The 26658-nt window shown below is 42.0% G+C and overlaps 1 protein-coding gene across 7 annotated transcripts in view; it reads right to left on the bottom strand.

The window, feature by feature from the left end:
- LOC133648219 (serine/threonine-protein phosphatase 2A 55 kDa regulatory subunit B gamma isoform) overlaps positions 1 to 26658 on the bottom strand; it is a 68617-nt gene that overhangs the window by 23876 nt on the left and 18083 nt on the right. For 6 of the 7 annotated variants that reach the window (XR_009825829.1, XM_062044085.1, XM_062044084.1 and 3 more), the window contains 5 exons: positions 20592 to 20748; positions 4855 to 4952; positions 4494 to 4659; positions 1930 to 2042; positions 749 to 926 (listed from right to left, as the gene is read on the bottom strand). Coding sequence is in view for 6 of the 7 variants with exons in the window: in XM_062044085.1 (XP_061900069.1) it covers positions 749 to 926; positions 1930 to 2042; positions 4494 to 4659; positions 4855 to 4952; positions 20592 to 20673 (637 nt within the window). In the remaining variant the exon portion in view is untranslated. The remainder of the gene's footprint in view (positions 1 to 748; positions 927 to 1929; positions 2043 to 4493; positions 4660 to 4854; positions 4953 to 20591; positions 20749 to 26658) is intronic. The other variant, XM_062044087.1, reaches the window with a different exon arrangement.

Genomic DNA, 26658 nt, shown 5'->3' on the forward strand with positions numbered 1-26658 from the left:
TAGTGTGTTCGCCCTGAGATGGGTAGATTGTGAGTTCAAACCCCCGGCCGAGTCATACCAGAGACTATAAAAATGGGAGCCATTACCTCCCTGCTTGGCACTCAGCATCAAGGGTTGGAGTTGGGGGTTAAATCACCAAAAAAGATTCCCGGGCGCGGCCACCGCTGCTGCTCACTGCTCCCCTCACCTCCCAGGGGGTGAACAAGGGGATGGGTCAAATGCAGAGGGAAAATTTCACCACACCTAGTGTGTGTGTGACAATCATTGGTACTTTCACTTTTAACTTTAAAATGTGCACGAAAATACTCCCAATTCTAATTATCAGTCTGTGGAACGCTCTCCCTGACCACCTGAGGGCACCACAGACTGTGGATGCTTTTAAAAAAGGCTTAAAAACGCTTATTTTTTAAAAAAAGCCTTTTTTTAGATATATGCATACTAGTTTTACCTATTTGGCTGTTCTAGTTTTTATTTTTTTTTATTTTTTATTATCTTTTTATTTTTATTTTTTTAATACACTGTGGCATTTTGAGGTTTTTTACTCAATGTAAAGTGCTTTTTACAAATAAAATCTATTACTTATTAAGGTGTATGGTGAAGTAAATTCTGCTTTTTCACACTCCTTTACAGAATGTAACCGAGTGATATTCCGTAAAGTAACTGGTGAAACATGTAATAATAATCATACATGAAGATGCATCTTTCATTCTGGCATTCGTCTTCTGGCCTACTAAACAACAAAAGATACTGAAGCTGCGGTCGGTGATGTCCAGATGCCAAAGGTTAATCCTCAGGTCGTCGGCCGACATGTAGGTTTCGTGGTCGGAGTTGACCGAGATGGAGTTGACGTGGTAGGTGTGGGCGTTGGCAAACACTCGCCGTGGGCTCACCTCCACCATTAAGTCCATGGGCTTCAAAACGGGGACCTTGGCAAACAAACAAAAGTAGACGTTTACTCTCTGATGTGACTGATTAAGAGAAGACAAACTGAATAAATACAAGTGGGGTCCATTTATGCAGGTTTATTGTATCATAGTGGATCTAACATAATAGTGTGAGAGTCCAGTCCATAGTGGATCTAACATAATAGTGTGAGAGTCCAGTCCATAGTGGATCTAACATAATAATGTGAGAGTCCAGTCCATAGTGGATCTAACATAATAGTGTGAGAGTCCAGTCCATAGTGGATCTAACATAATAGTGTGAGAGTCCAGTCCATAGTGGATTTAACATAATAGTGAGAGTCCAGTCCATAGTGGATCTAACATAATAATGTGAGAGTCCAGTCCATAGTGGATCTAACATAATAGTGTGAGAGTCCAGTCCATAGTGGATCTAACACAATAGGGAGAGAGTCCAGTCCATAGTGGATCTAACATAATAGTGTGAGAGTCCAGTCCATAGTGGATCTAACATAATAGTGTGAGAGTCCTGTCCATAGTGGATCTAACATAATAGTGTGAGAGTCCAGTCCATAGTGGATCTCATAGTGGATTAGTACAAGCCAACAGCGAGCTATGGAGGAATACAGTAAAAGTAGGTAGACAATATGAAATTACAACTGTAAATATATTGTCCACAAATCTGAACATACTTAGTCAATTAAATGTGGACTTACACTTTACTAACTAACAATGGAACCAAGCATTTTCCTTGGGCCAATGAATAAAGAAAACACTTGTATCATGAATTAATATTTCACCGTCTGCCTCAAATGGTATTAATAATAGATTTCACGCTAGAGCCCAAATTCATTAGTTTGAGTGCCAATTTCACCCTTGATGGAAGAAAAGCACATTTAGTGTGTTTGTAATACCACACTATTCATGTGTCGTGCAATGCCATCACCCACTCATGACAAGTTCATGCAACTATTGGACTATTTCACATGAGTACAGATGTTTACCACAGCTGAAAGTAATGACTTACCTGTAGGGAGGTGACATTGGAAAAGTCCTTAATGCGACCTTCCTCATCTTTCAGGTTGTAGCCCTCCGGCCGTTTGTCTCGTTCACTCACCTTCCACAACTTAATGGTTTTGTCTGGGAAAAGGAGACCACTCGACTGAGGCAATGTGGACATTCAACAAACACATATAGTATCAATCAATCAACCAATGTTTACTTATATAGCCCTAAATCACCAGTGTCTCAAAGGGCTGCACCAGCCACAACCACATCCTCGGCTCAGATCCCACAAGAAAAAAACTCAACCCAATAGGATGACAATGAGAAACCTTGGAGGGGACCGCATATGTGGATCTAACACAATAGTGTGAGGGTCCAGTCCATAGTGGATCTAACATAATAGTGTGACAGTCCAGTCCATAGTGGATCTAACATAGTAGTGTGAGAGTCCAGTCCATAGTGGATCTAACATAATAGTGTGAGAGTCCAGTCCATAGTGGATCTAACATAATAGTGTGAGAGTCCAGTCCATAGTGGATCTAACATAATAGTGTGAGAGTCCAGTCCATAGTGGATCTAACATAATAGTGTGAGAGTCCAGTCCATAGTGGATCTAACATAATAGTGTGAGAGTCCAGTCCATAGTGGATCTAACATAATAGTGTGAGAGTCCAGTCCATAGTGGATCTAACATAATAGTGTAAAAGTCCAGTCCATAGTGGATCTAACATAATAGTGAGAGTCCAGTCCATAGTGGATCTAACATAATAGTGAGAGTCCAGTCCATAGTGGATCTAACATAATAGTGTGAGAGTCCAGTCCATAGTGGATCTAACATAATAGTGTGAGAGTCCAGTCCATAGTGGATCTAACATAATAGTGTGAGAGTCCAGTCCATAGTGGATCTAACATAATAGTGTGAGAGTCCAGTCCATAGTGGATCTAACATAATAGTGTGAGAATGAAAGTATAAAAACAACAAATGAAGATAGAATACTATTAACTGCGACATCTCAGTGTAAAAAACCAAACATTATGATTTGTACATGTTTAGAATGTGCTAGGTCTAATTTCCAACAAAGAAAACAATCTGAAGTTGGGAATATATTTTGTGATAGATGTGGCCCCAGAGCTAGACTAGTCAAAGAATAACATTTATGATTTCTATAACCAAGCTTGGTTTCCCCCCTAAACAAGATTAGATTCGCCTATCACAGCAAACCTAACTTTACATTTAGCAATGTTTTATTGTGTTGCTGTAAACACCCATGAAAAACTTCCAGCTGTGTCATCTTAATCAACGCTGACAGTATTCCAGCAGCAGCATTAGCCTACAATTATAAATAATATTGCACTTAAATAAATCAATAACTGTGCATTCAGGCTAAATCTGTGCTTCTTCAAAGCACTCATGAGCTGTTGACACTGAGCTAAAGACGGGTCTTCTTCCAAGAAAACGCATGCGGTGCAACATGAAAATCCCCTTTAGCGCAATGCAAAGCTAATAAATCGGTGTGAAATCTACTTAGGTTTTGTAACTCCTGATTCCGACGTAGCCTTAATACCATTTATTCCTCTAATGCCCTTCATGACCACTGAGCCACAGTCAGTAAGCCCTAAAAGTGCTGTGATACGATCACGTACATCAGGAGAGCATTCCCAGCACTTCACTTTTTACACATTTCATCTTATTTATAAATGGAATACATTCATTTTTATCCTCAAAATTCTACATGCAATACCCCATTAGGACAATGTGAAACGTTTTGTTTTTTTTAATTTTGCAAATGCATCAAAAAAATAATTTCAAAAAATCACATGTACATAAGTATTCACAGCCTTTGCTAAATACTTTGTTGATGCACCTTTAACAGCAATTACAGCCTCACTTCTTTTTGGCACACCTATCTTTGGGCACCTCTCGAGCTCCATCAGGGTGGATGGGAAGCCTTGGTTTTCATCCAGGATGTCTCTGTTCATTGCTGCATTCATCTTTCCCTCCATCCTGACTAGTCTCCCACTTCCACCCCCACAACATGATGCTGCCACCACCATGCTTCACCGTAGGGATGGTATTGGCCTGGTGGTGAGCGGTGCCTGGTTTCCTCCAAACATGATGCCTGGCATTCACGCCAAAGAGTTCAATATATGTCTCGTCAGACCAGATCATTTTGTTGGTCATGGTCTGAGAGTCTTTCAGGTGCATTTTGGCAAAACTTTTTTACAAAGAAATGGCTTCTCTCTGGTCACTCTACCATACAGGTCTTGTTGGTGGATTGCTGCAGAGATGGTTGTCCTTCTGGTTCTTGGTCACCTCCCTGACTAGACTAAGATGAATGCAGCAATGTACAGAGACATCCTGGATGAAAACTAATTATAATTGCTGCCAAAAGGTGCTCTGAATATTTACAATGTGATTTTTTATTTAGTTATTCATTTTTAATGCATTTGCAAATTATTAAAATAAAGAAACGTTTTCTATTGTCATTATGAGGTATTGTGTGTAGAATTTTGAGGGCAAAAAAACCTTTTGGAAAAGGCTGTAAAATCACATAATGTAGAGAAAGTGTAGTAGTGCAAACTCACCATTGGTGGAGAGGAGAAAGTGCGCCGCGTTCTGCTGAGGCAGCCATCGGATCTTATTGATCTTCTCCTCGATCTCCAGACTCTTAAGGTAGTCAAACTCGGGCTCATGACTCTGGAAAGTGCTGTAGACGTTGTACTCGCCCTGGGAGAACAGCTCGGTTTTGCTCTGTGGACGGCGGGGGGGAAAAAAACGTGATGACGGCGTCATCTGAAAGAAGCACGGCGGTGCCAACTCTGCACAACTGCAGTGATGGATACTCGCAACAACACAACCATCTATCAAACTACACTGGAACTGCAGGGAGACCAGGTTTTCTCTGGCCAGACTAGAATCACGGTGTGTATGGTATGTGACCTCTACCTCAGGTTCCCTCTGAAAGATGACCACTCGGCCCCCCTTGTCCCCCGTGGCCAGGAGCTCTCCCGTGTGGTTGAACTCAACAGTGGAGATGATGTCAGCTGCATCGGGGGCACACAGAGAAAAAGACAAAGATAGAGGAGGTCAGTGAGTATCTACACCAGGGGTGTCCAAACTACAGTGAGCATCTACACCAGGGGTGTCCAAACTACAGTGAGCATCTACACCAGGGGTGTCCAAACTACAGTGAGCATCTACACCAGGGGTGTCCAAACTACAGTGAGTATCTACACCAGGGGTGTCCAAACTACAGTGAGTATCTACACCAGGGGTGTCCAAACTACAGTGAGTATCTACACCAGGAGTGTCCAAACTACAGTGAGTATCTACACCAGGAGTGTCCAAACTACAGTGAGTATCTACACCAGGAGTGTCCAAACTACAGTGAGCATCTACACCAGGGGTGTCCAAACTACAGTGAGCATCTACACCAGGGGTGTCCAAACTACAGTGAGCATCTACACCAGGGGTGTCCAAACTACAGACCACCAGCGTCTTCATTTTGGCCCGCGAGACGTCATGAGTTCAATAAAGCATCGCTCTCAAATTAATCTGATATACCAAGCGGTCACTGATTGCTAGGAATTGCTACCATCCATCCATCCATTGGGAGACATAGTCTTCCCAACGTGTCCTGGGTCTTCCCCGTAGCCTCCTGCCGGTCGGACGTGCCCTAAACACCTCCCTAGGGAGGCGTTCGGGTGGCATCCTGACCAGATACCCGAACCACCTCATCTGGCTCCTCTCCATGTGGAGGAGCAGCGGCTTTACTTTGAGCTCCTCCCGGATGACAGAGCTTCTCACCCTATCTCTAAGGGAGAGACCCACCACCCGGCGGAGGAAACTCATTTGGGCCGCTTGTACCCGTGATCTTGTGCTTTCGGTCATAACCCAAAGCTCATGACCATAGGTGAGGATGGGAACGTAGATCGAGCGGTAAATTGAGAGCTTTGCCTTCCGTCTCAGCTCCTTCTTCACCACAACGGATCGATACAGCGTCCGCATTACTGAAGACGCCGCCTGTCGATCTCACCATCCACTTTTCCCTCATTCGTGAACAAGACTCCCAGGTACTTGAACTCCTCCACTTGGGGCAAGATTTCCTCCCCAACACGGAGATGGTACTCCACGCTTTTCCGGGCGAGAACCATGGACTCGGACTTGGAGGTGCTGATTCTCATCCCAGTCGCTTCACACTCGGCTGCGAACCGATCCAGTGAGAGCTGAAGATCCTGGCCAGATGAAGCCATCAGGACCACATCGTCTGCAAAAAGCAGAGACCTAATCCTGCAGCCACCAAACCAGATCCCCTCAACACCTTGACTGCGCCTAGAAATTCTGTCCATAAAAGTTCTGAACAGAATGGGTGACAAAGGGCAGCCTTGGCGGAGTCCAACCCTCACTGGAAACGTGTCCGACTTACTGCCGGCGATGCGGACCAAGCTCTGACACTGATCATACAGGGAGCGGACCGCCACAATCAGACAGTCCGATACCCCATACTCTCTGAGCACTCCCCACAGGACTTCCCAAAGTACACGGTCCAATGCCTTCTCCAAGTCCACAAAGCACATGTAGACTGGTTGGGCAAACTCCCATGCACCCTCAAGGACCCTGCCCAGAGTATAGACCTGGTCCACAGTTCCACGACCAGGACCAAAACTGCACTGTTCCTCCTGACTTCCATAACTTGAGTTAATTTATTTTGGAAAACCTTGTTACATTGTTTAATGCATCCAGCGGGGCATCACAACAAAATTAGGCATAATAATGTGTTAATTCCATGACTGTATATATCGGTATCGGTTGATATCGGAATCGGTAATTAAGAGTTGGACAATATCGGAAGATCAGATATCGGCAAAAAAGCCATTATCGGACATCTCTATTTGTCATGATCACAATATGCAGACGACAGCGGGCCAGGAGGTGAAAAAGGTATCTAATGCTTAAACCAAAAATAAACAAAAATGTATTGAAGCTTAGGGATGGCTGTGCAAAATGAAACTAAGACTGAACTGGCTGCAAAGTGAACAAAAACAGAATGCTGGACGACAGCAAAGACTTACAGCGCGTGGAGCAGACGGCGTCCACAAAGTACATCCGTACATGACATGACAGTCAACAACAAAATAGGAGCGCCAGACAAGAAGTAAAACACTACACACAGGAAAACAGCAAAAAACTCCAAATAAGTCAGGGCGTGATGTGACAGGTGGTGACAGTACACCTACTTTGAGACAAGAGCTATAGTGATGCATGCTTGGTTATGCTTTGAATTTTTATCCAACAATTGCGAGAACGACTTTTCACTGTCAATATCGGGTGCTGAGTTTAATTTTTTAATGTTTTCTGCTGGTGGTGTGCCTCGGGATTTTTTTAATGAAAAATATGTGCCTCGGCTCAGAAAAGGTTGAGAAACACTGCAATAAAGCATCGCTCTCAAATTAATCTGATATACCAGGTGGTCACTGAATACCAGGATTTGCTACCAACTTGTGATTAATGTGAGTAAATCAGGTTAATGACCCATGAATGCACTTTAAAAGATAGCACAGCATTTACTTATATGACACAATCCAGACAATCTTCTCTGGTCATGGTGGGGAAAATAAAATGCAAAGGTCAACACACATGGTCACAACCTGCTTACTGAACTTTGTGGATGTTATGAAACAAACACCATAAACAAAATAACAAGTAAACCCATTTAAATCCATTATAATGCATGATGGGAAACATGTAAAACACTCTCTCCACACTTGAGTTGGAGTTTATTTGGAACATGCATGCATACAACATGATGCATCACACATGCATGCATACAACATGATACATCACACATGCATGCATACAACATGATACATCACACATGCATGCATACAACATGATGCATCACACATGCATGCATACAACATGATACATCACACATGCATGCATACAACATGATGCATCACACATGCATGCATACAACATGATACATCACACATGCATGCATACAACATGATACATCACACATGCATGCATACAACATGATACATCACACATGCATGCATACAACATGATACATCACACATGCATGCATACAACATGATACATCACACATGCATGCATACAACATGATACATCACACATGCATGCATACAACATGATACATCACACATGCATGCATACAACATGATGCATCACACATGCATGCATACAACATGTTACATCACACATGCATGCATACAACATGATACATCACACATGCATGCATACAACATGATACATCATACATGCATGCATACAACATGATACATCACACATGCATGCATACAACATGATACATCACACATGCATGCATACAACAAGATACATCACACATGCATGCATACAACATGATGCATCACACATGCATGCATACAACATGATACATCACACATGCATGCATACAACATGATACATCACACATGCAGGCATACAACATGATACATCACACATGCATGCATACAACATGATACATCACACATGCATGCATACAACATGATACATCACAATTTCCAGTTTCTCTTTTCAACATGTTGGAAAAGGAGTAGGAAGAAGCAGAGCTTATTTAATCCTACCCCTTTTTTTTTTACATAACAGTTGCTAAAACTTTTGTTCACTTCCTGTTCTCAATTTATTCACAATATACTCCATAAGTAATCACAATACAAATAAATAATACTCAGTGAAGTAAGTTATATTTCATATGGTGAGATGAGTCAGATTATCTAGAAAATGAATGGATGGAAGAAATAAATTCAGAATGTTTATCTTCTTCTTTGTACTTTGTAAACACTTTAAGTGTGAAGAGTTTCTTGAAGTGGAACATATTAGTAAATCAGTGTTTCCCATAAACTGCCAAGATACCTGTGGCGGTGGGGGCGTGGCTATGGGCGTGGTCACCATGACATCATCGAGTAATTTGCATAATTTACTACAATGATATGATTTTCTCTAAAAAGGCTCAAAAAATGTATACTTACTAATTAATAATAACAGTTTTGTTTTAAACGTCCATCCATCCATTTTACAATATAATTACAACACTTTATGTACATATTTATATACAGATTTGAACAATAAGTTATTCACTGAAATATATTTATTAATTGTGGTTCTTACAAAAAATATATCTTATAAAATATAAAAGCTCAAATGTCTCTTAAAGCTCTGCCCCTTTAATTAGTGCATACTAAATAATTAAACTTTAGCCTACTACTACAACCATATTATTTACCAGCAACATAAAGTGAAACAGAGGCAGAGGTGTCCTGCCACAGTCAGTAACAAATAAACAGAAAACAGTAGTGGTCAAATACAAATAAGGCAACAAGAGAAGTATCCTACACTTCTCTTTTGTAAAGTAAATGTGAACAGCCTATATGGGCATCTACATCTACTATATGATTTGCCTGAGAAGCTGGACAGGACAAAAAAAATAAAAAATTGTGGCGGACGTCATTTTTTCGTGGCGTGCCGCCACAAATAAATGAATGTGTGGGAAACACTGGTACATTGTTTGATTGCTTTGCTTAATCCATTCCATCATTTAATATATTATTATTATACTGAAGGTCTTAAGTGTTGTACGTGCATACAAATGTTTTAAATTACATTTTTCGCTAAGATTATATTTCTCCTCTTTTTTTTTAAAAAGAATTGTTGTATATTATCTATGTTTCACGCATTTTAGCTGCTTGATATTTCTGATTGATTACAAAACTTTAAGAAGGTCGTCACGAAAGTAAACAAGATCGGAGTGGAACTTCACATACTCTTAATATCCAATTATAATAATTATACATCCATTATATTATTAATATATCCACAATCTTAATATTCTACAGGAACATTTAGTTCCAGGAACAAAAGGTTTTAGGAACCTAAAGTTCCTGAACCCTGGGTGGAAAAAGGACTATAGTTATACCACTATATATACTCTATTATGTTAGATCCACTATGGACTGGACTCTCACACTATTATGTTAGATCCACTATGGACTGGACTCTCACACTATTATGTTAGATCCACTATGGACTGGACTCTCACACTATTATGTTAGATCCACTATGGACTGGACTCTCACACTATTATGTTAGATCCACTATGGACTGGAATCTCACACTATTATGTTAGATCCACTATGGATTGGACTCTCACACTATTATGTTAGATCCACTATGGACTGGACTCTCACACTATTATGTTAGAATCCACTATGGACTGGAATCTCACACTATTATGTTAGATCCACTATGGACTGGACTCTCACACTATTATGTTAGATCCACTATGGATTGGACTCTCACACTATTATGTTAGATCCACTATGGACTGGACTCTCACTATTATGTTAGATCCACTATGGACTGGACTCTCACTATTATGTTAGATCCACTATGGACTGGACTCTCACACTATTATGTTAGATCCACTATGGACTGGACTCTCACACTATTATGTTAGAATCCACTATGGACTGGAATCTCACACTATTATGTTAGATCCACTATGGACTGGACTCTCACACTATTATGTTAGATCCACTATGGACTGGACTCTCACACTATTATGTTAGATCCACTATGGACTGGAATCTCACACTATTATGTTAGATCCACTATGGACTGGACTCTCACACTATTATGTTAGATCCACTATGGACTGGACTCTCACTATTATGTTAGATCCACTATGGACTGGACTCTCACACTATTATGTTAGATCCACTATGGACTGGACTCTCACACTATTATGTTAGATCCACTATGGACTGGACTCTCACACTATTATGTTAGATCCACTATGGACTGGACTCTCACACTATTATGTTAGATCCACTATGGACTGGACTCTCACACTATTATGTTAGATCCACTATGGACTGGACTCTCACACTATTATGTTAGATCCACTATGGACTGGACTCTCACACTATTATGTTAGAATCCACTATGGACTGGAATCTCACACTATTATGTTAGATCCACTATGGACTGGACTCTCACACTATTATGTTAGATCCACTATGGATTGGACTCTCACACTATTATGTTAGATCCACTATCGACTGGACTCTCACTATTATGTTAGATCCACTATGGACTGGACTCTCACTATTATGTTAGATCCACTATGGACTGGACTCTCACACTATTATGTTAGATCCACTATGGACTGGACTCTCACACTATTATGTTAGAATCCACTATGGACTGGAATCTCACACTATTATGTTAGATCCACTATGGACTGGACTCTCACACTATTATGTTAGATCCACTATGGACTGGACTCTCACACTATTATGTTAGATCCACTATGGACTGGACTCTCACACTATTATGTTAGATCCACTATGGACTGGACTCTCACACTATTATGTTAGATCCACTATGGACTGGACTCTCACACTATTATGTTAGATCCACTATGGACTGGACTCTCACACTATTATGTTAGATCCACTATGGACTGGACTCTCACACTATTATGTTAGATCCACTATGGACTGGACTCTCACACTATTATGTTAGATCCACTATGGACTGGACTCTCACACTATTATGTTAGATCCACTATGGACTGGACTCTGACAATATTATGTTAGATCCACTATGGACTGGATTCTCACACTATTATGCTAGATCCACCATTGGGTTGAGTTTTTCCTTGCCCTGATGTGGGATCTGAGCCGAGGATGTGGTTGTGGCTTGTGCAGCCCTTTGAGACACTGGTGATTTAGGTCTATATAAGTAAACATTGATTGATTGAGTTGCACTACAGCCCATAATAGTGTCACTTCAGTTCTTGTGGAAGTGTTTTAGTTTGAAACATGTGTTTATTTGCACATGTTTGTTAATGTCTCCTGTCACTAGCTGTGTTGCAACATGGCCGGCACCCACTTTGCAGCACAGAATATGTCACACACGTTTCAATGAGAGCCCCTCAGGCTTGATGATAGCTCTCCGTTCGCTCGCACAAGAGCATGTTTTTATCAAATTCATTTCCTTCTGGCGCGGAGCTGCTGTGGAGGCTTCGTGAATTAATGGAGGAAATTAGCAAGGATTATCGGAGTATTAACTGAAGTATTTTTTGCCGAAAGGTCAGCCATCTCATGTTGTCCTCAAATGACACTGCTGGGCAAAGATCAAGTAGTGGGTGAAGGATAGGAAAGGAAATGATGTCAGTTTTCCTCTAAGATCATGTGCATCCACAGATGTCCCTCGCCAGGTTGACACACACGCGCGCACGCACGCACACACACACTTCTATACCCATATTGTACATATATACACACATATATACACCTGTATACATACATATACATAAAAATACGCACATACATATATGTTAACAATAACATACTTAGTCACCAATAACACAAAGCTAACACAAGATCTGTTTTTAGCATTTCTTAAAATAAAAAAATATCAATATGGCCCCCACATATTTTGACTTTTCAGTATGCGGCCCTTGGCGGAAAAAGTTTGGAGACCCCTGAACTAAAGTATCAAAAGTACCGATATGTTGATTTGAGAATTGATATTAGAGCATAAAGATCTGGTATCAACGGTACTGATATTTCAGTATCGCTCCCCACATCACTAATCAAAAGTAAGAACCTGCTCATTTAAACGTATCAACCGCCTCCTTTGCAAATGGACTGAGAATTCATTTTTAAGAGGTCATCAATGAGGCTTTAGAAACGACGCCGCTCATTTTCCAGACCGCCTCCCGCCGTGCTTTCAACAAAAAGGAGTCCACCGAGTCCAGTTAGAAAAGACAGCAGTCGTCCATCAGCTGCGGTGGTGATAAAAGTGGAGCGCGGAGGGATCCTTTACTGACACTATGTGGGGATTCAAAAACTGCAACTCTTGCCAATTTTGCCGTGGCCTTGACTGAGATTGAATTTACGACGAGGGCCGAGCAGGGACCGCTCCCCCCGTCTCGACACACACTCGTCCTCACTCCTAACACACACTCGTCCTCACTCCTGACACACACACGTCCTCACTCATAAAACACGCCGCCATCAGACATTGTCATCTTGGCTGGATTCCACTCTTTTCTCATCTCTGTGGCGCTCTCTTCACATTCCATCCCCCACCGCCACTCTGCAGCCCGGCCCTGCTGGCAGTGGTGAAATGGGAAGGATGGAGAGGGAAGCGGAGGCGGCGGAGGAAAAGGGGGTGGTTGCCGTGGCAACAGGCTGGAGTAGCAGCGGTACTCGACACGGTTTGCCGTATACGGGCGCTCGGAGGACGTGGAATTAATCAAACCAGGAAGAAGAAGAGCGGTGGAATATTGGAGCCACTTCAGATTCATTGCTTCCAGGAGTCGCTGGATTATCATGATTAAAATGGCTGAACTGGGACAACAGCGTCCTGGCGCAGTCACACACAAAAAGCCAAGCTCAGCAAAAAGCGGCACAAGACATCAAATATGCAGCACACGTTCTCCTCGTCTCTCTCCGTTTGAAAGAAAATAACTGTGGCGCTTTCCAGTTTCCACGTCGAAGCCCGGCACACGTATTGCCCGGCCAAAAGTTCAACTGGACACACGTGTGTCGTCACGAGAAGTGTGTGTGAGACTGTCAATGGGCAGTGTGCACGTTGTCATCACAAGAAGTGTGTGTGAGACTGTCAATGGGCAGTGTGCACGTTGTCATCACGAGAAGTGTGTGTGAGACTGTCAATGGGCAGTGTGCACGTTGTCATCACAAGAAGTGTGTGTGAGACTGTCAATGGGCAGTGTGCACGTTGTCATCACAAGAAGTGTGTGTGAGGCTGTCAATGGGCAGTGTGCACGTTGTCATCACAAGAAGTGTGTGTGAGACTGTCAATGGGCAGTGTGCACGTTGTCATCACAAGAAGTGTGTGTGAGGCTGTCAATGGGCAGTGTGCACGTTGTCATCACAAGAAGTGTGTGTGAGACTGTCAATGGGCAGTGTGCACGTTGTCATCACAAGAAGTGTGTGTGAGACTGTCAATGGGCAGTGTGCACGTTGTCATCACAAGAAGTGTGTGTGAGGCTGTCAATGGGCAGTGTGCACGTTGTCATCACAAGAAGTGTGTGTGAGACTGTCAATGGGCAGTGTGCACGTTGTCATCACAAGAAGTGTGTGTGAGACTGTCAATGGGCAGTGTGCACGTTGTCATCACAAGAAGTGTGTGTGAGACTGTCAATGGGCAGTGTGCACGTTGTCATCACAAGAAGTGTGTGTGAGGCTGTCAATGGGCAGTGTGCACGTTGTCATCACAAGAAGTGTGTGTGAGGCTGTCAATAGGCAGTGTGCACGTTGTCATCACAAGAAGTGTGTGTGAGGCTGTCAATGGGCAGTGTGCACGTTGTCGTCACAGGAAGTGTGTGTGAGGCTGTCAATGGGCAGTGTGCACGATGCAGCGAGCGAGCTGCGCAGCGCGGTGCCTCCCACGGTTGTTGGACTGACTCACTGCTGTGTCCGCACATGCAACACCAACAGCAATCAACCAAATGGCCTGCGAAACTGTCAATACTTTGCAAATCCATACACATATTTAAAGGAGCCATACGTATAATGTCAAGTCATCATTAAATGGCCCTGATAAGGCATTAATAAATCATGTTCTTTTCCAATACCTCTATAACTGATAACAGTAGTTCAGCCGGGATATGCTCATTTCAAAATTGGACTTACAGCTCCGAAATGTTGTTATGGTTTTCATTTCCATGCCCCGCCCTCCACCGTTTGACCAATTAGAAAGTCTGTGAGTGTGTCACATCCAGGTTGCCAGTTACACACCGCCATCTTCGTCTGGCCACTGGTGAAGTTACTAAACATGTCAGACCTTAGTCAATCCAAAAGTAACCATTCTCAACTTCCATCCATCCATCCATCCATCTTCTTCTGCTTATCCGAGGTCGGGTCGCGGGGGCAGCAGCCTAAGCAGGGAAGCCCAGACTTTCCTCTCCCCAGCCACTTCGTCCAGCTCCTCACGTGGCCTCCTACCGGTCGGACATGCCCTAAACACCTCCCTAGGGAGGCGTTCGGGTGGCATACTGACCAAATGCCCAAACCACCTCATCTGGCTCCTCTCCATGTGGAGGAGCAGCGGCTTTACTTTCAGTTCCTCCCGGATGACAGAGCTTCTCACCCTATCTCTAAGGGAAAGACCCGCCACCCGGCGGAGGAAACTCATTTGGGCCGCTTGTACCCGTGATCTTGTCCTTTTGCTCATAACCCAAAGCTCATGACCATAGGTGAGGATGGGAACGTAGATCAACCGGTAAATTGAGAGCTTTGCCTTCCGGCTCAGCTTTTCTTCACCACAACGGATCGATACAGCGTCCGCATTACTGAAGACGCCGCACCGATCCACTCTTCCCTCACTCGTGAACAAGACTCCGAGGTACTTGAACTCCTCCACTTGGGGCAGGGTCTCCTCCCCAACCCGGAGATGGCACTCCACCCTTTCCCGGGCGAGAACCATGGACTCGGGCTTGGAGGTGCTGATTCTCATCCCAGTCGCTTCACACTCGGCTGGGAACCGATCCAGTGAGAGCTGAAGATCCTGGCCAGATAAAGCCATCAGGACCACATCATCCACAAAAAGCAGAGACCTAATCCTGCAGCCACCAAACCAGATCCCCTCAACGCCTTGACTGCGCCTAGAAATTCTGTCCATAAAAGTTGTGAACAGAATGGGTGACAAAGGGCAGCCTTTCTCAACTTATTCATGACAAAGTCAGGAACAAAATGAGGATTTGTATCGGGGATGCCTTTGAAAGATGAAGACGATTGAAGGCAGAGAAGATTTTTCGCCAAACTTTCTCTGATGAATCTTCTCTGTTTGATAATCGGCAGAAGCCCACGGTCAGCTCTTCTGTTGGTGCATCTTCTCCTGACACATGTTCACCTTCCACTAGACCAGGGGTCAGCAACCCGCGGCTCCGGAGCCGCATGCGGCTCTTTGACCACTCTGATGCGGCTCAGCTGCATACTTGCCGACCCTCCCAGTTTTCCCAGTATACTTTAGTGGTCAATTGTACGGAATATGTACTTCACTGTGCAACCTACTAATAAGTTTCAATCAATCAAAAAAACTGCGTGAGCAAATAGTCAAACAGTTTAAGAACAACGTTTCTCAAAGTGCAATTGCAAGAAATTTAGGGATTTCAACATATACGCTCCATAATATCATCAAAAGGTTCGGAGAATCTGGAGAAATCACTGCACGTAAGCGGCGTGGCTGGAAACCAACATTGAATGAGCGTGACCTTCCATCCCTCAGACTGTACTGCATCAACAAGCGACATCAGTGTGTAAAGGATATCACCACATGGGCTCAGGAACACTTCAGAAAACCACTGTCAGTAACTACAGTTGGTCGCTACATCTGTAAGTGCAAGTTAAAGCTCTACTATGCAAAGCCAAAGCCATTTATCAACAACACCCAGAAACGCCGCCGGCTTCTCTGGGCCCGAGATCATCTAAGATGGACTCATGCAAAGTGGAAAAGTGTTCTGTGGTCTGACGAGTCCACATTTCAAATTGTTTTTGGAAATATTCGACATCGTGTCATCCGGACCAAAGGGGAAGCGAACCATCCAGACTGTTATCCATGCAAAAGGCAGCATGTGTGATGGTATGGGGGTGTATTAGTGGCCAAGACATGGGTAACTTACATATCTGTGAAGGCACCATTAATGCTGAAAGGTACATACAGATTTTGGAACAACATATGCTGCCATCTAAGCGCCGTCTTTTTCATGGACGCCCCTGCTTATTTCAGCAAGACAATGCCAAGCCACATTCAGCACGTGTTACAACAGCGTGGCTTCGTAAAAAAAGAGTGCGGGTACTTTCCTGGCCCGCCTGCAGTCCAGACCTGTCTCCCATGGAAAATGTGTGGCGCATTATGAAGCCTAAAATACGACAGCGGAGATCCCGGACTGTTGAACGACTGAAGCTCTACATAAAACAAGAATGGGAAATAATTCCACTTTCAAAGCTTCAACAATTAGTTTCCTTAGTTCCCAAACCTTTACTGAGTGTTGTTAAAAGGAAAGGTGATGTAACACAGTGGTGAACATGCCCTTTCCCAACTACTTTGGCACGTGTTGCAGCCATGAAATTCTAAGTTAATTATTATTTGCAAAAATAAAAAGTTTATGAGTTTGAACATGAAATATGTTGTCTTTGTAGCATATTCAACTGAATATGGCTTGAAAAGGATTTGCAAATCATTGTATTCCGTTTATATTTACATCTAACACCATTTCCCAACTCATATGGAAACGGGGTTTGTATATTCCGTGTGAAAAACCAAAGATATTATGGTAAAGTTCACAGGTTCCACTGCTAAAACATATCATGACTCGGTGTGGGGGGGGGGAGAGTGGATGTATGCACCAGAGGGAGTGGGAATTCCCTTCTTTCATGAGGAGAGCCACAATAGGGACAAGGAAGGGAGCAGACACCCCACCGCCCCAATTACGGATATGTCAGCTTTGGGAAAACATCGGCCATTAAAGCTTGGCCAAAAACACACACGCCTTGAAAGAGAGGACAAGGCGTCACTCAGCAGGAGATGTTTGTGTACATGTGCTGGCTAGTGTGTGTGTGTGTGTGCGTGTGTGTGTGTGTGTGTGTGTGTGTGTGTGTGTGTGCAGCACGTGCACCCGGCATGCTTTTTTCCTGTGGACGTGTGCACAAGTGTGTGTACTCAATTACCCTGTAGAGAAATAAACAGGGAGTGGGGGGAAGAGGGCCGGGGTTAAATTGATCCCTGTCCTGCAGTTTCGGAGTTATCAGGGAAAAACGGAGTGTGTGTGTGTGTGTGTGTGTGTGTGTGTGTGTGTGTGTGTGTGTGTGTGTGTGTGTGTGTGTGTGTGTGTGTGTGTGTGTGTGTGTGTGTGTGTGTGTGTGTGTGTGTGTGTGTGTGAAGAGTGCGAGGAGTGATTTAGAGACAGCACAACACAGGGAAGCAGAACTGGTGTGATCCTAATGGACTTAATGGACTCAAACCATTGCAAGCAGCATGCTTGAAAAACAAGTCTAATTGTGCTCAGGCAATGACAGCGATGTGAGGACCCCCTTTGAGGGGAAAAAAAAGAGGAAAACTGAGGAAAAAAAAGAGGAACATTTCTATCTGCTGCCACACAAGCCCTGAAAGAAAGTTTTGAACATCAAGACTACATTTCCTGCAATCGGGTGCATTTCTACACTATCTACTCTCATCTACTAACATCTTTTGTCCCATGCAATGTACCACTGAATTTTTGATGATAATTTACGAACATTATTATTGAAAATGTCATTAAAAACTCTACAACATGCATGCAAAGAACTGAGAAAACGTTTCCCATTTGGCAACTGTAGCCACGCCCCCTCGGGTAATGTACTTCCGGTGTTATGACCTCTGTTTACGTCAACAAATATACCTTCTCGCTGGCTAGTAATAAATACTCTGGAACTACAACTGGTTCGGAACTAGCAGTGATTGGATTGTAATCATCCAAATAGGATTAGCAGCAAAGTAGAAAACACAAAACCAGTGAAGTTGGCGCGTTGTGTAATTCGTAAATAAAAAAAGATTGCAAAAAAAGTTGTCACAGGGGCACTTTTACCACTGTGTTACATGGCCTTTCCTTTTAACAACAATCAGTAAAGGTTTGGGAACTGAGGAGACCAATTATTGAAGCTTTTCAGGTGGAATTCTTTCCCATTCTTGCTTTATGTACAGCTTAAGTTGTTCAACAGTCCGGGGGTCTCCGCTGTGGTATTTTAGGCTTCATAATGCGCCACACATTTTCAATGGGAGACAGGTCTGGACTACAGGCAGGCCAGTCTAGTACGCACACTCTTTTACTACGCTGTTGTAACACGTAGCTTGGCATTGTCTTGCTGAAATAAGCAGGGGCGTCCATGGTAACATTGCTTGGATGGCAACATATGTTGCTCCAAAAGCTGTATGTACCTTTCAGCATTAATGGTGCCTTCACAGATGTGTAAGGTCTTAAACTGTTGGACAATTTGCTCAGGCATTTGTTGACAAAGTAGTAACTCTCGCCCCATCCTTGTTTGTGAATGACTGAGCATTTCATGGAAGCTGCTTTTATACCCAATCATGGCACCCACCTGTTCCCAATTTAGCCTGTTCACCTGTGGGATGTTTCAAATAAGTGTTTGATGAGCATTCCTCAACTTCATCAGTCTTTTTTGCCACTGGTGCCAGCTTTTTTTGAAACTTGTTGCAGGCATCGAATTCCAAATGAGCTAATATTTGCAAAAAATAAAGTTTTCCAGTTCAAACGTTAAATATCTTGTTTTTGCAGTCTATTCAATTGAATATAAGTTGAAATGGATTTGTAAATCATTGTATTCTGTTTTTATTTACCATTTACACAACGTGACAACTTACCTGCTTTTGGCTTTTGTAGAAAGCCGTCGTTGTTGATCGCAGAGCGAACGCAGACTGAGGCGAGCAGTCAACAAATGTTTGGATTAGAGATGTCCGATAATGGCTTTTTTGCCAATATTCCGATATTGTCCAACACTTAATTACCGATACCGATATCAACCGATACCGATATATACAGTCGTGGAATTAACACATTATTATGCCTAATTTGGACAACCAGGTATGGTGAAGATAAGCTCCTTTTTTAAAAAAGTAATAAAATAAAATAAGATAAATAAATTAAAAACATTTTCTTGAATAAAAAAGAAAGTAAAACAATATAAAAACAGTTACATAGAAACTAGTAATGAATGAAAATGAGTAAAATGAAGTGTTAAAGGTTAGTACTATTAGTGGAGCAGCAGCACGCACAATCATGTGTGCTTACGGACTGTATCCCTTGCAGACTGTATTGATATATATTGATATATAATGTAGGAAGCAGAATATTAATAACAGAAAGAAACAACCCTTTTGTGTGAATGAGTGTAAATGGGGGAGGGAGGTTTTTTGGGTTGGTGCACTAATTGTAAGTGTATCTTGTGTTTTTTATGTTGATTTAATTAAAAAAATATATAAAAAAAATAAAAACGTCACAGATAATGAAAAAAACGATACCGATAATTTCCGATATTACATTTTAAAGCATTTATCGGCCGATAATATCGGACATCTCTAGTTTGGGTCCTATTTTTTTATATTTCATTAAACAAAATGCGAAAATGAATGTTTAAAAAGGCGGATTTTCACATGCCTGAACTTGATGGACGCTTAATGCTGAAATGACTCATGTCGGGTAAAAAAATACATTTCAACAGATTTGCCAGACTACCATTAAAAAAAGATTAAGCGCTTAGTGTTTTACGCTCAATTTAGCCACTGACGATATTGAAAAGTGTGATTACGTGCACATAGTAGAATGTAATCCTCCGGTATCTTGGACTGAGCCGCTCAACACTGGAGAGCAAGTAGAAAAAGGAGACTGAGGAGGAATTATAAAAAGGAGACGGAGCCTCGTCTCGTCAAACTATTTAAAGGAATCAATCTCTCTCTCACACAAAGTCTGGGTTAAAAATACCATGGCTGGTACAGAAATAGTGGCAGGAGACAAAAACTACACACCCACAGACTCACATCTGGCGTCATGTGGTTGTGCCTGTGAAGCGTGCGTGCGACTTTCTGGGAAGAGAAGAGTATAGAGCACACACCTTCAGTGTAAGAGGCAAACGGCTCAGGCTCCAGAGAAAGGGTAGTGATGTCGGAGCACAGCACCTGGATGGGACTCAACATCCTGGGGGAGGACTCCGGGGTGGAGAGGGGTGGACAGGATGGGCGGAGCTCTTCAGGCTATAGCCAGGAGCAGCCCTGCAAGAGGAGCAAGGATGGAGGGAGGATAGGTGCAAAGGGAAAGGACGAAAGGAAGGGGGTGGGGTCGGAGTTACTACATTACCATATTTGGTCATGAGTACTCACCAAAGAAGACCGAGAGGTGGTGTATTTATGATTATAAGACTCATGTGCTGTTGGGGGTTTTTTTAGGTTTTGCAAGGGGAGGAGAAAGTCATGCAGGCTGGACACAGAAGAAGCTAAATGAACATTTGTCAAGTTCATGATGGCTCCTTCCCATAATACAGTACATCACATAAGCCCCATCAGTTGGGGTATGTTCCTTAACTCTAATAATAAACATGTAGTACTGTCTCAGCTGAGAGAATGAACACCCACAGACACTATATAAATACTGTTGGTATTTTTCTTTGGGTATTATCTCGAATACAAAAAAGAAGGACGGCATCTTGATTTCTATTCATTAAATATTTAGAGCAATAAGAAGGAAGTCTGTCAAAGTTAACGCTCTAACTAGTGGGATTCATCACAAAACGTTATCGCATTAATCATGTATAAAAGCAGATACATTTTTTTGGACTGGACATGCTCCGTCACCGTAATCGCAAACGGTTACCTGAAAAACTAAGCAAGTTGCTTTGGGGTCAGTGATCAGGTCAATGTGTACGTCAAAGATGCAGAGTGAGGAGACTCCAATTTGTGTGCTCGCTGGAAAATGGTCACTATAAAATACACCCAGACAGTACTTTAGATAAAACTGTAGCAAGTTCTGAACAAATAAATGCTTTAATTTCAAGAATTCCCTCAGCCATTTGGCACTTTATGGACTCACCCTCATCATGGAGAAGAAAAGACCAAATGCACACAACGCAGCCAAAAAACCCCGAAGCCGGTCGACCCGGCCATTGGAGAAAAATGAAACCGCAGCCGCACGAAACAAGAATCCCATCACCAATAACGATCCCTGCACGAGACGAAAAGACGGCCCCAATAAGAAGGAAGGCTGTCAAAGTTTACGCGTTAACGAGTGGGATTATTCACAAAATGTTATCGTGTATAAGCAGATACATTTTTTTCGGACTGCACATGCTCCGTCACCGTAATCGCAAACGGTTACCTGAAAAACTGAGCAAGTTGCTTTGGGGTCAGTGATCAGGTCAATGTGTACGTCAAAGATGCAGAGTGAGGAGACTCCAATTTGTGTGCTCGCTGGAAAATGTCCACTGTAAAAAACACCCAGACGGTACTTTAGATAAAACTGAAGCAAGTTCTGAACAAATAAATGCATTCAATTCAAGAATTCCGTCAGCCATTTGGCACTTTAAGGACTCACCCTCATCATGGAGAAGAAAACACCAAATGCACACAACGCAGCCAAAAAACCCCGAAGCCGGTAGACCCGGTCATTGGAGAAAAATGAAACCGCAGCCGCACGAAACAAGAATCCCATCACCAATAACGATCCCTGCGCTAGACGAAGAAGACAGCCCCAATAAGAAGGAAGGCTGTCAAAGTTAACGCGTTAACGAGTGGGATTAATCACAAAACGTTATCGGACATGCTCCGTCACCTTAATCGCAAACGGTTACCTGAAAAACGGAGTAAGTTGCTTTAGGGTCAGTGATCAGGTCAATGTGTACGTCAAAGATGCAGAGTGAGGAGACTCCAATTTGTGTGCTCGCTGGAAAATGGTCACTATAAAAGACACCCAGACGGTACTTTAGATAAAACTGTAGCAAGTTCTGAACAAATAAATTCATTAATTTCAAGAATTCCCTCAGCCATTTGGCACATTACAGACTCACCCTCATTGTGGAGAAGAAACAACCAAATGCACACAACGCAGCCAAAAAACCCCGAAGCCGGTCGACCCGGTCATTGGAGAAAAATGAAACCGCAGCCGCACGAAACAAGAATCCCATCACCAATAACGATCCCTGCGCGAGACGAAAAGACGGCCCCAATAAGAAGGAAGGCTGTCAAAGTTAACGCGTTAACGAGTGGGATTAATCACAAAACTTTATCGCATTAATCATGTATAAAAGCAGATACATTTTTTTTGGACTGCACATGCTCTGTCACCGTAATCGCAAACGGTTACCTGAAAAACGGAGCCAGTTGCTTTAGGGTCAGTGATCAGGTCAATGTGTACGTCAAAGATGCAGAGTGAGGAGACTCCAATTTGTGTGCTCGCTGGAAAATGGTCACTATAAAATACACCCAGACGGTACTTTAGATAAAACTGTAGCAAGTTCTGAACAAATAAATGCTTTAATTTCAAGAATTCAGTCAGCCATTTCGCACGTTACGGACTCACCCTCATCGTGGAAAAGAAACGACCAAATGCACACAACGCAGCCCCAGAACCGAAGACGGTTGACCCGGTCATTGGAAATTTTTTTTACAGCAGCCATACAAAAACAATAATCCCATCACTAATAACGATCCTTGCGCAACTAAGAAGACGGCCCCAGTGCGCAGGAGAAGGACAAAGACTGGACTCCATGACCTCTCCGGAGGGCTATGTATACTGTGTCACAGATAATGTCCTTTGTTAAATTTGTCAATAAACACAAGCGCCTGTGTAAATATTTCATGTTTATATGTGAATGCAGCAAATATATGTACAAAATATAAATGTGTCCAAAAATGAGGTGGATGCTGCTTATATTTCCGTGCGCTCTACAGCCAGGAAATCACGGTCATCGCACTAAAAAGAAAGCAGCCTGCAATCGTCAGTTGCTAAGCTTCGTTACCTGTTAATAGAGCAACATTTGGAGGGATTGTTACCCTTCTACCGCACACAATAGTGAGCTTTTCTCAAATAAATAATGAATAATGTACCCTCAAAAGTGGATAAAGGCAAAATATTTGGATGACTAAAATACTTTCTGAGCATTTAAAGCAAAGCCTCATCCATCCCCGGAGATAATTCTGACTCCAGTCAGAGCGCGGCGCAACAAAGGTAGCTACTGAGGAGAGGGCAAGGGAATAAAGAGAGAAAGGTATAAGAGATGGAGAGATGCGGGGAGGGGAGGAATGCCGGAGGAAGGTTAAGTACCCTTTCTTTGTAGGCGTTGAAGGCCAGGAAACCCCCCATGGAAAGATCTTCAGACATACTCTTATGTATGCGCACGCACACACATATATAACCTGAGCGAACAAAGACAAACAGGATGTGCTGGCGGTGAATATGTAAACACAACAGCAACAAACAATCTCATTCAACCACTTCTTCCGGTATCTGCCCTTCAGCACACGCGTACAACCTTTCAGCTGTGTTGCGCCAATTGTTGGCCAGGCTGGCCACTTCGGGAACGGCGCAAGATACTTTGAGGGGAGATAGAGAGCGGGGGATGGAAAAAGAGGGACGGACGAAGGGGAGGGGGGCGCACACATGGAAGATGAGGCGGGTAATGAATCATTTAAATTGTTTGTGACAGGAACTGACTGAGTGGTCCTCTGACATTGATGTACTTATTGTTCTCCAACTATCTATCAGCAGGCTCTTGGCCATGTGTTGCAATGTTTGCGTGTGTGTGTGTGTGTATGTGTGTGTGTGTATCCTTGTATTCCTACCCTTCTTGCGACATGAACAAGGAAAAGTACCTTCCATATGAAATCATGGTCCCAATACGGAAAACCATTGCATCTAATAGACAATGTCTCATTTGCACCCCTGCTGGTGAAATCTATCAAACTTAGGGTGGTCCCAAAAAAAGAGGCATTTTTTCAAATTGACTGTGTGTCGGTTTTAAATAGGAATGTCCAATAATGGCTTTTTTGCCGATATCCCGATATTGTCCAACTCTTAATTACCGATACCGATATCAACCGATACCGATATATACAGTCGTGGAATTAACACATTATTATGCCTAATTTGGACAACCAGGTATGGTGAAGATAAGGTCCTTTTTTTTTAAATTATTAAAATAAAATAAGATAAATACATTTTTAAAAAAATTATTGAATAAAATAGAAATTAAAACAATATAAAAACAGTTACATAGAAACTAGTAATTAATGAAAATGAGTAAAATTAACTGTGGTTAATACTATTAGTGGAGCAGCAGCACGCACAACCATGTGTGCTTACGGACTGTATCCCTTGCAGACTGTATTGATATATATTGATATATAATGTAGGAAGCAGAATATTAATAACAGAAAGAAACAACCCTTTTGTGTGAATGAGTGTGAATGGGGGAGGGAGGTTTTTTGGGTTGGTGCACTAATTGTAAGTGTATCTTGTGTTTTTTATGTTGATTTAATTTTTTAAAAAAATAAAAAAAATAAAAACGACACCGATAATAAAAAAAACGATACCGATAATTTCCGATATTACATTTTAAAGCATTTATCGGTCGATAATATCGGCAGGCCGATAATGAAAATGATATCGGCAGGCCGATATTATCGGACATCTCTAGTTTTAAAAGTGCTCCCCCTCTGGTCAACATATGAAATAACAAGTGCGTGTAAAAATGTTAAGTGCTCCCCCTCTGGTCAACATATGTAATAACGAGTGTGTGTGTAAGAAATTGAAATGCGCCCCCTTTGGCCAAGATTAATCAAATAAATATGTACATAGAGACATACTGTAATAACTTGCAGTAAATAATGAAGATTGACAAACAATTACAAACAAAAAATTTAAAAAATTACTAAAAGATTATCTTTTTTATATTTGCATAATTTGTATATATTGTTAATGTTGTAAATGCAAATCTTTATATATCTAGAAAGGGTGGTCCTAAAGAGGTAGGCGTTTTTCCGTGGTCTCAAGAAGGTAACAAATACAATAATGTGTGTGTGTGTGTGTGTGTGTGTCTTTGTATTCCTACCCTTCTTGAGACATGAACAAGGAAAAGTACCTTCCATATGAAATCATGGTCCCAATACGGAAAACCATTGCATCTAATAGACAATGTCTCATTTGCACCCCTGCTGGTGAAATCTATCAAACTTAGGGTGGTCCCAAAAAAAGAGGCATTTTTTCAAATTGACTGTGTGTCGGTTTTAAATAGGGATGTCCAATAATGGCTTTTTTGCCGATATCCCGATATTGTCCAACTCTTAATTACCGATACCGATATCAACCGATACCGATATATACAGTCGTGGAATTAACACATTATTATGCCTAATTTGGACAACCAGGTATGGTGAAGATAAGGTCCTTTTTTTAAAAATTATTAAAATAAAATAAGATAAATAAAAAAAATTTAAAATTCTTGAATAAAATAGAAATTAAAACAATATAAAAACAGTTACATAGAAACTACTAATTAATGAAAATGAGTAAAATTAACTGTGGTTAATACTATTAGTGGACCAGCAGCACGCACAATCATGTGTGCTTACGGACTGTATCCCTTGCAGACTGTATTGATATATATTGATATATAATGTAGGAAGCAGAATTTTAATAACAGAAAGAAACAACCCTTTTGTGTGAATGAGTGTGAATGGGGGAGGGAGGTTTTTTGGGTTTGTGCACTAATTGTAAGTGTATCTTGTGTTTTTTATGTTGATTTAATTTAAAAAAAAAATAAAAACGACACCGATAATAAAAAAAACGATACCGATAATTTCCGATATTACATTTTAAAGCATTTATCGGTCGATAATATCGGCAGGCCGATAATGAAAATGATATCGGCAGGCCGATATTATCGGACATCTCTAGTTTTAAAAGTGCTCCCCCTCTGGTCAACATATGAAATAACAAGTGCGTGTAAAAATGTTAAGTGCTCCCCCTCTGGTCAACATATGTAATAACGAGTGTGTGTGTAAGAAATTGAAATGCGCCCCCTTTGGCCAAGATTAATCAAATAAATATGTACATAGAGACATACTGTAATAACTTGCAGTAAATAATGAAGATTGACAAACAATTACAAACAAAAAATTAAAAAAATTACT

This window comes from Entelurus aequoreus, linkage group LG04, assembly GCF_033978785.1.
Source record: "Entelurus aequoreus isolate RoL-2023_Sb linkage group LG04, RoL_Eaeq_v1.1, whole genome shotgun sequence".
Taxonomy (NCBI): domain Eukaryota; kingdom Metazoa; phylum Chordata; class Actinopteri; order Syngnathiformes; family Syngnathidae; genus Entelurus; species Entelurus aequoreus.